General features: G+C 40.3%; 1 protein-coding gene across 5 annotated transcripts in view; it reads left to right on the top strand.

Annotated features, from left to right (window-relative positions):
- The first annotated feature begins 2,896 nt into the window (after positions 1 to 2,896).
- Positions 2,897 to 15,426, top strand: part of LOC129191583 (rho GTPase-activating protein 42) — a 103,984-nt gene continuing 91,454 nt past the window's right edge. For 3 of the 5 annotated variants that reach the window (XM_054795048.1, XM_054795049.1, XM_054795051.1), the window contains exon 1: positions 3,005 to 3,267. In XM_054795048.1, the coding sequence (XP_054651023.1) occupies positions 3,114 to 3,267 (154 nt within the window). In that variant the 5' untranslated portion in view covers positions 3,005 to 3,113. The other 2 variants (XM_054795047.1, XM_054795052.1) reach the window with 2 other exon arrangements.

The following is a 15,426-nucleotide window of genomic DNA, read 5'->3' on the forward strand; positions in this document are numbered from 1 at the left end:
AAGTACATACATCCTACATCAAATATACCGTCAAGGAGATACAAGTACATGCATCCTACATGAAGTGTACTGTAAAGGAGATACAAGTACCTTCATCCTACATGAAGTATACTGTAAGGCAGATACAAGTACCTTCATCCTACATGAAGTATTCTGTAAAGGAGATACAAGTACCTTCATCCTACATGAAGTATTCTGTAAAGAAGATACCAGTACCTTCATCCTACATGAAGTGTACTGTAAAGGAGATACAAGTACCTTCATCCTACATAAAGTATACTGTAAGGCAGATACAAGTACCTTCATCCTACATGAAGTATTCTGTAAAGGAGATACAAGTACCTTCATCCTACATGAAGTATTCTGTAAAGGAGATACAAGTACATACATCCTACATGAAGTGTACTGTAAAGGAGATACAAGTACATGCATCCTACATGAAGTGTACTGTAAAGGAGATACAAGTACCTGTATCCTACACCAAATATACTGTAAGCCCCGTGGTTACTGCAAATGAAGCACACCATTTAAATGCACAATTTTTAAAGGTTTTCAACATTCATCAATCTTTATTTCGACCATGCTAAAGTTTGCATATCTTAATGCAATCACCATGTCAGAGCTTACATTACCAATAGTTCCACATGTCCAAAAGACGAAGCAAATTTGTCTTAGAGCATCATTAAATATTGCTTATCAAACATATTTAGTAATATTAGTACCCAAAACATAGCAGTATTTATTTCAGCAGTATTTATTGCATTTGCATAAAAAGCTGCGCTTTACCTGCACTTGTTGACTGCTGAAGGAAGCCTCAGTTGGATTATATGGCGCTGCAAACACATTAAATCCACAGTGTAACACACGTCTCCCCTCACTTTATATATGCACCACTTCAAAGCACAAATACATACGAGTTGCATGTCATAAAGCACAAAGACGCTTTCATCTTACTGGCAATGATGCACTCTACAACAGTCCTATCAGAAAGTTACAAGTTACTTTTGGAGCTGTCATGATTACCTTTCAGTTCATAAGTAGAAAATTTCATCTAATTAGTAAGATTAAAAAAATAATAATAATAAATGGTCAAAGATGCAATTTGTGTACAAGTCTTACTATATTTGTATTTATTTTTCCATTCACTAATAGTGATGATTTTATCATGCTGTAATTTGCCAACTATCACACTTACAAGTGTTGACAATTTGGAATAATGATATGATTCAATACATACCAACTAATGCAGTTGGTACAATCCATGTGTCTGTGACACGTGACGTGTGTACACTACTGGTCAAACGTTTTACAACACTCCAATTTCTCTGGAGGTAAAGCCTACATTTTTAAGTGTTAACATGGTCTGTCTCTCTTCCATTGTTAATTCACTTTTTTCTTGCCATTTTTGTAGCAACAAATGACTTTCTCCAGTACAATGCTGTTCAACTGATGTTCATGTGGGTGTAGTACCACAGTGTGTTGCAAATGCTGTTTTTGTGCAGACAGAGGAGGTAGTAAGTACTCCAGCACTTGGAACACATGTAGGAATTAGTTGCACCAACTGCCAAGGCTTGATCAACCTCTCTTTCTGCAGAGCAGCTTTAAATTGTTGACCCATTTGTGGTCCTTGAAACGGGCCTTTTTGTATCATTCTGAAATACACATTATTTTTCAGTTTTGGGTAAACTTACCATTTTTTTTAACCTCCGGCACTTACTGTTGTACCGTTTCAAGCCTTGAACGACTTGAATTTCAATAAATAACTGGAAAAATTGGGGTGTTCTAAAACTTTTGACCGGTAGTGTATTTTTGTAAAGAAAAATTGATACAATACTGTCAGTCCTCGATTTTTGTACATTTGGTTTTTGACAAAAATTACAATAACATTTTTTGTACAATATTACACGTAACAATCTAGTCAGTTTGTGTAGTCCTGTATCCTTTAGCGAACAAAACAAAGCACCTGCCGTGTCGGTGACTCACAGCACGTGCATCTTTTATTCAGTCTAAATAATGGGCCCAAAGAATGTTGATAAACACTGACAAACGCTATTGAAACAGTATTGAATTCAACAAAGAAGTCATCACAAATACGAAGATGGCGTCCGCTTGTTTTGCCCTTTCTTTCTCAGCCATGTATCACAAATTGTATCACATCTTTAGGTACCCTGCAATTGCCAGGACTAGTTGTAAATTGTACATTTATAATGAAACCACAAGCACTTAGCAGTTCATGAATGTTGTTACAAAACGGACACACCACCTCATCATAGCCCATGCCTCAGCTCCATGTGTACAGGCCGTTGCCAGATGTACAATAATTATCATATCTGTACAATAATTTTACCCCCTCTGTGTTAGTTAGTTAGCTTATTTAAAGACAAAACTGCATTATAAGCTATACTATACATGGTCTGTGGTAATGTTTTACTATAGCAAATGTTCCAGAGCAATGTTAAATCCGACATGTAAGGTAATTCTTTCTCAAAATAGGATAACTAAAGCGTCTGGTACGATCATTTGTCATTTCCTGTCTGGCAACAGTGGCCTCAATGCGCCATTGATTTATATGCATGCGCAGTGTGTACCGCTTCCGATCCCGGGTTAACAGTGATGGGAAACCCCAATCCTTTTACTGACACGCCCTGACAAGTTACCTGGCTACTAGCAGAAGTGAGTTAACTTTGCCGAGCACCCGTGTGTCCAGATTCAGTATAAAATTCGCTAGTTTTGAACGATTCGTTCATGACTTACACATCTCTACCAGTCAGGCTTGTGTGTTACGTGACGTGTTTTGGACAGTTGCGCTAGTTCACAATGAACAAACCACAAAAATGCACTTATAGTTGATTCAAGTCGTAACTTGTCTGATTGTTTTGTCGAATTTTAAATTGGTCACGCTGCAAGATTATGTGGCAGCCCGAAAGTGTCCACAAGCCGCCAGCAGGAGTCACACGACCACCGGTAGCAAGATGCACGCGCAACAAACCGGAAGTGAGGAACAGAGACGCTCCAAGTTTTTGGGAAAGTTTTTTTTTGGGAGGGAGAAGCTTTTCGGTTAAGGAAAAGAACAAGAAGTTGGATGTGTGTTGTTGTTTCCCAGCAGAGCCACGATGGGACTCCCCACGCTGGAGTTTAGCGACTCTTTCTTGGACGGTCCGGACTTCCGTGAGCGACTCAAGTGTCATGAAATTGAACTGGAGAGGACCAACAAGTTCATTAAGGAGCTGATTAAAGATGGAAACATGCTCATTAGCGCGCTCAGGAGTGAGTAAACACATCTTAATTGTACTTCAACTACTTCAACTAAGTCACCGCTGTTGTCATTGTTTATTAGTGTATGGGCATTTGGCATTATTCAAATAGAATCGATGGCTGCACCGCTTTTAGTCGCTGGTCGTTTCCTTAAAACACATAGATAGTGCTCACCTGACATCCACCCATACTATTGAGTACACATGAACGACTTAATAACGTCATGTTCATCACACTAGCGTTGTATTTAATACAAGTAAATAATGGACTAATTTCAGTTCGTGTGGAGTTGAAGTCATGTCAGGTTCTGTCTAATTTGCACAAGTGGCCATGATGCACATGCATGTAATTTTGTAAATAGGCTAAAGAAAAGTGATCCATATACTTAAAACAAATCTTTGTGCTCGTTTTTGGTGTCAACAGTTCACCTTTTTCTTATCACGTTATGGTTTTCAGATGTATTTTTCTCATTTTTGCTGGGGTTTTTTTGTTTATTTTATTCCAAACTGCTGCACTTTGGACACCCGTAGTTTGTCTTTCACTGGCAAAGTGAAGTGCTTTGGTTTGGTTTAATTTTATTTGAACATGCATGACGATTACAATGAAATACAAATAATGAATCATCATAATAATAAATAAATAATAATAAATACAATAAAAACAAGCATGACAGAACAGTAAGTATAATAATCAAGACTCTTCTCCCATATGTACTGCTAAAAAAAATTTAAGGAACACTTCGAAAACACATCAGATCTAAACTGGGGGAAAAATGATCTTGAATATCTTTCCTGATAATAAGTGGGTGATGTATTAGTAACAAAATGATGCCACATAATTTGATAGAAATGAAAATGATCCCCCTATAGAGGGGGGAAATCAAAGACACCCCAAAAATGAAAGTGAAAAAATGATGCAGCACACTGGTCCATTTGGCTAAAATGTCATTGTAGCAACTCAAAATGATTCTCAGTAGTTTGTGTGGCCCCCACGTGCTTGTACGCATGCCTGACAACGTCGGGGCATGCTCCTAATGAGACTACGGATGGTGTCTGGGGGATCTCCTCCCAAATCTGAACCAGGGCATCAATTAGCTCCTGGACAGTCTGAGGAGCAACCTGGCGACGCCGGATGGACCTAAACATAATGTCCCAGAGGTGTTCTATTGGGTTTAGGTCAGGTGAACGTGGGGGCCAGTCAATGGTATCAATTCCTTCATCCTCCAGGAACTACCTGCATACACTAGCCACATGAGGTCGGGCATTGTCGTGGACCAGGAGAAAACCAGGTCCAACTGCACCAGCGTAGGTTCTGACACTGGGTCCAAGGATTTCATCCCGATACCTAATAGCAGTCAGGGTGCCATTATCTAACCTGTAGAGGTCTGTACGTCCTTCCAGGGATATGCCTCCCCAGACCATCACTGACCCACCACCAAACCGGTCATGCTGAATGATGTTGCAGGCAGCATAACGTTCTCCACGGCATCTCCAGACCCTTTCACGTCTGTCGCATGTGCTCAGGTTGAACTTGCTCTCATCAGTGAAGAGCACAGGGCACCAGTGGTGTAGTTGCCAAATGGTGGTCTATGGCAAATGCCAATCGAGCTCACCGGTGCTGGGCAGTGAGCACAGGGCCCACTACAGGACGTCGGGCCCTCAGGCCACCCTCATGGAGCCTGTTTCTGATTGGTCAGAAACATTCACACCAGTGGCCTGCTGGAGGTCATTTTGTAGGGCTCTGGCAGTGGTCATCCTGTTCCTCCTTGCACAAAGGAGCAGATACCGATCCTGCTGAGGGTTGAAGGACCTTCTACGGCCCGGTTCCAGCTCTCCTGGAGTAACTACCTGTCTCCTGGAATCTCCTCCATGCATCCAGGTACCGCAGTGATGCCCTGGTCCAGATCTGGGAGGAGATCCCCCAGGACACCATCCGTAGTCTCATTAGGAGCATGCCTCGACGTTGTCAGGCATGCGTACAAGCACGTGGGGGCCACACAAACTACTGAGAATCATTTTGAGTTGCTACAATGACATTTTGGCAAAATGGTCCAGTGTGCTGCATCATTTTTTCACTTTCATTTTTGGGGTGTCTTTGATTTCCCCCCAAAATTGACCCCTACCCCTTTAGTGTTACTAAACGACGTAAGAGTGTTTACATGCTCTACCTTCTCAGCACTATCGCTATCATGATTCCTGCTAGTAAGGCTGGGCGGGACACTTGTGGAGGTGTTCTCCACGGTTCCTTTTCACGGCGGGCTTGTGGCATGATGAATACTTAGCCTTTCATGAACGCTTGTATTTGATTACCAAGTAAATGCGTGCCGCAAGAGTCACTTCCTGTCTTTCACTTTCAATGCCTACCGTGTGAGAATTTGGAGCAGCGTTTCTATTCATACCATGCCAGCGAACAGGTACTGTAGCACCAAAACCATTCGCATCCATTAGTGGCGGACTGCCACAAATCCAAGGTTCTACTGGAAACGTGATGACGCTTTTTCAATACCACTTCTTTTGGAATACGTGTTGTTAAAAGCCAAAGAAAAAGCAGAGTTAATCCTCAGAAAGACTTTTTCCCTGCCAAAGTTAGGTGGATTTGTGAATTGTACAAGCTGAGGGTATGTTCAGCTTTACAGATTGACGTGTTAGCTAAGATGGGAGTCAGTGATCCTGCATCCATGAAGCCTTTATTGCTGCGTCACTTCCAAGGCTCATTGTCCACTGAAGTTTTAGCCCACATTCCAGCACCATGCTGATAACGTGCACTTCCTGTTGTCTTATTTGCCCCTCCAGGCTCAAGAATGCTCCTAAGAAATGGGCCCTAATTCGACAAACAGACTCAAGGACGGGAATAGCTTTGTTATGCATACTTCTGACAACAACTAGTACATAAGCGGAGCCGAGTTCCATTTCTTTGTTTCTTTGTTTCATGTCACCTGCATGGTCCAGTTTCATACATGGAGGGTAGGAAGTAGGAGGAGGGTGTTAATGGAATGAAGTCAATCATTAATGGTCTTTAACTTTGGCTGCCACAGAGGTTTAAGGGGCTATCCACACAGAAATATTTTCAGGTCAAAATGGCAAAGTATTTTAAGGTTTCAGCTCGGGGTGTAACGATTCGTTTTAATAACTATCGTGGTTGCAGATACGATTCAGTGACGATATTGGTTCTTTTGGAACGATACAATCAGAAATGTTTCAGTAACTTTAAATTGATTCAGTAACTATTTTGCCAACAATTCAACCAGCGTGACAGTGAAATAAATACCTGTATACAGGACAGTGCAGGTGAAGTTTCCTAGATTTCTGTTGTTTTTTGTAAGGCAATCAGGTATAAATTATTAATAATGCTGACATACTTAAGAATAAATGATCAATGAGTACAAAAATGTTAAGTTAGTTAAAAATGCAATAGAAAATCACAATGAAGAGGGTGGTATAGCTTGCTAGGATTAATTTTTCACTTGAAATAGTGCAATCCAAACCTGCACTTTGCACCCAATGAGAGACATTATGCAAATTCCTCAGCAAATGAATTTCAATTAGGTGTTGAAACTTTCTCACCTGCACAAGCCGATGGAAGCATAGGCTTTTTTTGGGTTGATAATCCTCCTGATCAGAGCAGCCAATTGAAAGAACGGTGTAGCAGCTAGCAAGAATACACTGACAGAAGTTGTGCAGCGCACATATATTAGGAGTGTTACAAAATTTTGAAATATTTAAAATCAAGTCTGTGATTAATTGTGTCTAATAAAACATAACTTGCACTTTAATTTGATATCTCATTCACTTCTCTACCCCAAGCATTGAAGACGTCCCATTGCTTTAACATTGAGTCAAGACAAAATCTGTGATGACCCACTGACCTTGGGAAGTACAACCATACTACAAAATATATCATAACTCAGGTTGCGAAATTTGTTCGAAAAGTCAACAGAGTATCCATTTACATTTTTTTGATAATCAAAAAGTCCAGGGAAGAAACTCAAGTGTAATAATGCACGCTCTTTTCTTTTCCACGCCACACTACTAATTGCATGTACTCGGTAGTTCCGGGGCAAAATTAACGTATTTGGCACCATCAGATTTTAAAGAAATTTCATCTGCAGATGTGCCTTTTATATTAAAGTGAATTTATACCCTACATACCTCTTATCTTGTCCTGAAGCTCCGGTCCATGAGTTTGAAAGGCTTAAAGTTGGACTTAACTTATCTGTATACGAATGAAAATACACACGATATCATATGAAATAATTGCATTTTTAAGGACGTCCCCACGGGCTCTCTAATCGAGCGCACACGCACAGTGTTAGATTTTTACATCACTAAAATACAGGGATTGTATTTGTAACATTCTTTATGTGTTTTGACATGGACACACTGCGCTGGATAGTGACGTCACTGCTACTGGACCATAAACTACCACCCTGAGCCATAAAAAAAAGGGCCTTACTTTGCATATTTTCCCCATAATTGTCACTTTAAAAGGAGTTTCAAATAAGGCCAGATGAGTTAAAGCTGAATACTGAATGAAGTGAATGAACCGACCAAAAGAAGAAGAAGCGAATCAACCGTATTTCACTGGTCACCTACAACTCCCATGACCACCACATACCCTGAAGACAATGACGTCACCGACAGGTAAACTGTAACATTTAACGTCTTTATCATTAAAAGTGCTAACAGAAGCACATCCATATAAAGCCTGCTGTGCTTAAATCCAATGCTTCATTTCCTAGTATCGATTCCATCGATTGATTGATTACTTTTTGAACTAAGTTAGATTGATATATGTCATCCTGAATGGAAACTTGAGAACCCAGATTGATGTAGTTGCATCGTAGGAATATACAAAATTGATGTAGTGAATGAATCGTACACCCCTAGTTTCAGCCTTTCATCCACACGGAAATGGCGTTCAGGGTGACCTGAAACAGTATTTTTTTTAAAACTGCTTCCAGAGTAGCAAAATCTGAAAAAGCCAGCTTGTTCTTTCCGCATAGACAAGCTGCCTGCTTCTTTCTGAAAACGTCACCGGCGCCACGTGACCAGAAGTGACCTTTGACGACAAACCAACATAATATCTGAATATTTGGACTGGCATGACTTACCCCAGTCCATATACTCCTGATATTTTGTTGTCTTATTCTCCAAAATGACTCATGGAAGTAATTCCACTTCATCGTAGGTCTAGATGAGCCTTGGAAAATGGAAGACAACGGACTTTTGCACATGCGTTCTTTCTTCTTCTGTAGTTTGGTGTGTCACATGTCACAATTTACTAATCTCACAAATTGCGTGGACGCAAATTTTTTACAGCCGGCAAAAAAAAAAAAAAAATCCCAGAAACGTTTCCGTGTGGAGAGGGCCAAAAAAAAAATCCCAGAAACGTTTCCGTGTGGACAGGGCCAAAGACCCACTATGAGTTGCAACATTTCCGCGAGACCTTTAAGCGGCCTTTCTTGTTTCGTCTTATTGTAATGTTATCGTAGTAAGTAGGCTTGTCACGGTAATCAATAAATCAATTAATCACAAGATAAATAAAAATCCGGCCTCGATATATTCACATGCACATGTGTTTGTTTTCCTCCTCTCTCTACCAAAGGCTAGATGACAAGAGGGTTCACTCTGTGCATCTGTCTCAACACCTGGGTGCGTTGGTTCTATAGCGGAATGAACGGAGTGAGTGAACCCTCTTGTCAGTCATTCAGTCTCTTTGTCCTAGCTGTGTGTGTCGTGTCCTAGACGATGGAATACTTTATTGGTGGTGCCTGTTGTGTTTCAAACACCATCTGATGTAAATTTTAGCCCGTTTGCACATGGTCACAAAGAATTTGTGACAAAGACAACAAAGTAAATGATACAAAACAGTGGAACTCATGTTTCAGTGATTCCCCAAGTGTAACACCTCATTGTGCACCAAACGCATTTAGGTGCATCCAAGACATGTGCTTGGACCAAACTCCCAAAAAAACGTTAAACGTAAACAGTGTATTCCACATGCAACGTTGCTAATAGTCAAAGAAGGAAGCGTATATGCAAATGAGCTGACCTTTGCATTGACACACAATGTCAACTTCAGAGTATTTCTGGGTTATTACTGTTTTTTTTTTTTGGCAATATCCAAACAGCAACAAAAGTGACACTGACTCAAAATAAAAAATATTGTGATTGATTGGCAATTTCATGTAAGTGCAATTTTTGCTAAAAGAGAGTAAGAGCCCATTTTATTTTCATTGGGGTTTTTCTATCTTTTTTTTGTTTGCTTAGTTTATTATGTTGTTTCATTTATTTTTAGTTTAAAGCTCTTGACATTCCAGTTACAATGTTAAGTACTCTTGAGAAATTAATGTTGCTTTTGATACAATGTACTGGCATTATTATGCCATATTATCATTATATTCATGAAAAAATTGCCTTAGAATAATGTTGGCAATAATATTGTTTATAGGCAATAATTTGTTATGGTGACAGGCCTAGTAGTCAGGATACTTGACAACCTATATGCCAACAATTGTTTTGAAGAATGCCAATAACTTGTTTGCTATATTGTTGAAATTGTATGAATATATATTGTATATACAGTATATATTGTATATTGTATGAAATGCAGGGTTTCCCACAGGTCAGCTGTTTAATTGTGGGGGTGGAAGGTGGGGGGTTTAATTTGCATAATTGGCGGCTGCGACTGGCCGGCAACCAGTCCAGGGTGTACCCCGCCTCTCAGCCAAAGTCAGCTGGGATAGACTCCAGCATAGCCGTGACCCTAGCGAGGATAAGTGAAATAGAAAATGGATGGATGGATGGCCATGCCGGAAAATTCAGTGCAAAATGAAGACTTTTGGTTTGTGTCGTAAGAAATGTGCAACGTTATCTCATGTTTTAAAGCTTATTTATCAACCAAACATTAAATTATTGACTTACGGGGGTTGGGTTTGTGGTGTAACTGTTATTTTATGGGCATGCTTTTATTTTGAAGGCGGCCACAGGATGCAGTTGTGGAATACGCCTTGCCGTCTGATGGAACCCACACATACAAAACCACTGATTTCACTCCGTGGTACCGTGGATGTACGTGTGTTTTTGCACCTTATAACATGCACCGGCAATTTAAAATAACTAAACGTTTGTTTTTCCTGGTAACTTGGAAGTCACTTTATCATTGTTAGCCACATGGAATGTTGTTCATTGTTTTGCAGTCAGTAAGACTGTAGTTCTGTTTGATGGCTGTGTTGTCAAGTAGTTGGTGGCTATAACCTCGTTTACACTTGCACTCACTTTGTCCCCGTAGTGGTATGCAATTTTGCGTACCAATGAGTAAATTTGTGGTAAACAGGTGTGACATATGTGTAAGTGTGTGGGGCTGCGTACCAAAGAAATTTGAAATGTGCAAAATCTGTGGTATGCATAATTTCCATGAACTCACCATAACCTATGTGCAAACAGTGCGGGCGGTAGGTATCAAAGCATGTGTGTCCCATTCATATGAATGGGTTAACTTTTCCACCACCTCTTGGAGCAAGTTTGGACATGCCCAAAGCGATGTCTTCTAGTCAGCAATTCCCTCTCCAACACTGTCAGTGCCTCTTGTTTTCCTAGTTTATTGCCTCCATCCTGCTTTTTGCACATTCTCTATGCGAGAAAATATAGACTTTCTTTTCCGCATGAGCTTCTTCTCTGGAGTTTAATATCTTCTAGGTCCCTTGCAAACAATGCGCCTCGTGCGTACTGTTGTTGTGCACTAGACGTAAACACTACTTGACGAGGTGTAAATAAGTCGTGCGGGAGCGTGGTCATTTCGTGCCAATGTGCACCATTTTCGGTCACGAATTGCGTGCCAAGTGCATAATTTATGCGTAAATAGAATGCAAACAGTGTGCAAACTTTCTTCTCAGGTGTGCCATAAATACATTACACACATTGCCATGGCAAATTAGGCAACAATGCGGAGGCAAAATGTAAACGCTGCTTATGGCTTACAACACTATCTACTGGACGCAGTTGTAACGACAAGCCATTCATTCATGCTGATTATTTGATTGATTCAGATGTTTGCATCCTTGCATTGCTGTTGTAATGAATTGGAGTCCAAAGCATCCTGAACTTATTGTGATATGGATAATTAATTCCAGGTGCAGCAGTGCTCACATCTGGTCTCAATAACCACCGCTGACTTTTATGAATTCCCTCAGTGTGGCCACCACGCTAAATGAATGCACTAATTATCCCTTGGTGAGCAGTAGGGGGGTGAGAGACTGTGACGATGATGCCAGTCATGATGGCTTTTTAGTATGCGAGGTAAGTTTGTCTGAGAACAGTAGACAGTGTCGGAGGATGTGTGTTCATAAAGAATGATAAATACCAGGAAAAACTTAAATGCTTTTTTTGTTTGTTTACTTTCACTTGTGCAAAGTTGCAGGTGTCTTGTATATATTTATTTAAATAAAAGTCGCTGTTTTGTTTTTTATTTGCAGAAAAGACATCTCATTCACACTGACAAATTCTAAATATACAGCATACCTGTACCACTGTTAAACCTTCCTCACACTATTTTTTCATGTTTGTATCTTTTATGCTACACTGATAATGATTGCACATTTTTCAGCAGCCCTTCAACGCACCATATTTCCTGTGAAACTAATCCCGCCTCAGAACTTGCAGTGAGGTCAACACAAGCTAATATATGATTTAGCTAATATATTCAGTTAGTGTGAGCAGACAGATAGCGGCCTATCGTGATGTCACATGACATGTCACATGATGATATGTTATTGCACCCCATACATGCCCGTGCTTGCTCAGCAGCAGCAGTGGGGATGTGCTAATGAATGGGTGATGCTGGCTGTGTCATTATAATCACCACATGCTAGCATGTAAGCAGCACTTGTCCCAACACACTGCATATTTCGGCTATTCAAGCAAACATAAAAAGACTCTCTTGGCTTCACTTTATCTTTCTGCTGTTGGGAAATTCTCTGTGTTGATTTGAGGACAGATGATGATGCTTCCGAGGGTTGGCCACAGGAAGCATCTTGTAAACACACTTGCTTGTGTAACCCTCCCCCGTCCTCCCTCACAGTGTGTGTGTTGAAGCCCTGTAATTTTTACTGTGATGGATGAAGTCATGTTTTGGAGGAAAAGTAGTACAGTGGTACCTCATTTTTTGTCAGGTTTGGTTTTCTACGAATATGCTAAAAGTATATCAAATATGTCTGGGTTTTCATGCGAGCAAACATTGTGCCTACCAAACTAGTCTGTTTGCCCGTGTATCGTTCCACGGAATTCAGGGCCCAAACAAAGAATCTCACGCATTGGTGTTATTAATACTGTGCAACTGTGTTAGTAACGTGTTTTTATTACAAAGTTAGCTTGCTATCAACTCCCCGTCTATGGACCACAAGTCTCGTGTTTTTTTATTGCGTACGGCTGCAAAATAACGCACCATGGTGCCAAAGTGCCAGCGCTTTGATCAAGAAGAATGAGAAACCCTATTGAATCCAAGAAATAACTAGCGCAGCTGTCCATGCTTATTTGCTACGCTAGTTATTTCTTTATTATTATATCTTTATTAATTGGGCCAAAATATCACAGCTTCAACGTATTATAATTCCAGAAGAGAAAAAAACCTTTGTTGAACATGTCATTTGTAAAAATATAATCGAACATGATGGAAGTGGAACATATGTATTTAAAAGAAATAACTGAATTATTTCTGAATAAATAAAATGCAGTTCTTAATGCAGTCTACAGTGGCTAGTGCTGTGACTCATGTCACAATATCATAAATATGTTCCTACTAAAAAAAAGCACATGGTGAATGTACATGTCACAACTTCATTTGCTTGGGTCACCAAGTTTCACTTTCATTTCCGGGTCATGTGATTGTTGTTAGCAACTGTTGCTAAGTGGTTGTTTCTTGTTCAGTGGAGAGTAAACGCTTTATACAGCTTATCCTCTGCTTCATCTCCATGTTGGGTGACCCTTGACATGAGTAATACTGTATGTCGACACTTGTGCCTTCATCGAGTTAGTACAGACAGACTGTGAAGGCAATCTTCTACAACACTATTGATCAGAATGAGCATCTCATCTGAGATGGTCGAGGTGACAAATCTATCATACGATGTGTGATGTCTGACCCAAGACGAGGTCACAGTGTTCCATGTATTCATATTTTCCCTAAGTTTTCACTCATCTTGAAACATTTTAGGGATTAATGTACTGTCAAAACACGAATCCTATTGAATCCTCCTTATCAGCTTCCTTCCAGGTGCATTTGCTCAACAAAAGAACTGCAAACATTGTGGGATTATTGTGCCAAGTCAGAACTACTGGCATACCAAGTTAGGACCAAGACTATTGAGGTTCCATAGCTGAGTTCAAAGGTCAGTGAGTTCCTTATTTGTCAATGTTCGTAATCAGCTTTGTTCCAGGTGTATTTCTTCAGCCAATATTTTTCAAGCATTGAGGATTATTGTTTAGGATTGTTATTTAGGATTAGTTTAGTGGATCAGAGCAACAACCCTGTTTATGAATATCAGATTCAAGATGGTGGAGGTAGCGTAGGTCAAAGTTAGATATGAATTAGGGGTGCATAATAATCATCGAGCAATATGAGGGAATTATGATGTCATACAATAAATCTGATAACATTAAAAATAGCTGCAACAACGAGTGATTGGGGGCGGGGGGCTCCAATTAGGTGAGATTACCTGTACTGTGCGGTTGAGCAAATCAAGCACTCCTTTTTTCACTTGCCTATGACGTTAACAGGCTGACGTAACTTCCCATGAGCTCACTTGTAAACAAACATTCACTTTAAGAGGAAAGGATATTGTACCAAATGCTCCTGATGAGGGAAAAAACGCCAGCGTGGCAGCGTTTGAAAAGTACAAAGGGCTTGCCAGACGCCAGCGTGGCGTCACACCACCTGCTCGGTGCATGTGTCCGAATACAGTGCGCATTGCCGGGCCACAGCAGATGGCTCGTCCCACTCGATCCTCCGGTTCTCCTGATAGTAGTGATGTGGTAGTCGCAATGTCATATTTGCTTAGGACAAATCAACACGTACTGTACAGTTGGCCAAATCCTAATTTGTTGTAGTCCTTCTTACCTCCAGGTGTGCACAAACTACACTTAAATGTACATTTTTTAAAGTAGATATAAAAAGGTATCATATTGGTCTTGAGAGCAGAAAATTTGTGGTATCGGTTTGTATCAAAAGCAATGATGCTCTGATCAGGGTTTTATGCTGCCGATTCCGATACCGATCTTCCAGGACTGAAATTGGCCGATACCCATTACATGGATTACAGTAATTGTACATTTTTCAATTTATTTATAATGAATGCTCTTGGCCAGGGTTGCTGTATAAAGGGGAAAAGTCAGGACAATTTCAAAGTCCCTTGACTACCAGGGGAGCCAAAAAAAGTTGTAATTACTAATACAATTAGTAAGCAACCCTGTAAGGCCCTCTGTTGCAGAATTAACAACAATTTTTGTGATCCCCCACCAAATTAATATTTTTTTGATTCAACCACATTGAGATACTCATTTGGTCCTGTTGTTCAGACGCAGAATGATATTAGGTCATACATCTGTATATAAGGCCCGCCCTCAGGTCAAGAAGTCACACAACTTCCAGATTTTTGAGACAGCATCATCCCCTCGATTTACTGGACTGGATTTATCTGATTGAAGTAAGTAAAATGCTTTCAATATTTTTTGTGTGTTTATTACAGTGTCTAGAACATGTCCATATGCAGTCAGTGTGGACAATGTGCGTTACATTTTATTTACAGCTTGTTTTGTTGCAATATTACAACGTTGGGTGAATGTGGATGTCAAAACAGAAGAGAGGAACGTCTTGAGAGGAACTTCATAACTTTTGAGCAGTTAAATGTGTGAATATGTTACTCCAGTGCAATGTTTAAACACTTTATATTGAAATCATCGCCCCGCCATGCCCTTATCAGCATCAAGCAGTACATGCCAGGCAAGACACACCCATGGGGATTCAAAGGATGGCATGATGCTTGACTTTTATGTTTGTGTATGTGATGTTGTTTGATTTTGAACAGGGCAGTCACACTTGTGTCATCTTTCGCTGGACCAGAACCTGTGCAGGAGATTCAACGCTGGGACAAAGCCACCAAAACCTCCATTGACTTTG

The sequence above is a fragment of the Dunckerocampus dactyliophorus genome, chromosome 12 (assembly GCF_027744805.1).
Source record: "Dunckerocampus dactyliophorus isolate RoL2022-P2 chromosome 12, RoL_Ddac_1.1, whole genome shotgun sequence".
Lineage (NCBI taxonomy): Eukaryota > Metazoa > Chordata > Actinopteri > Syngnathiformes > Syngnathidae > Dunckerocampus > Dunckerocampus dactyliophorus.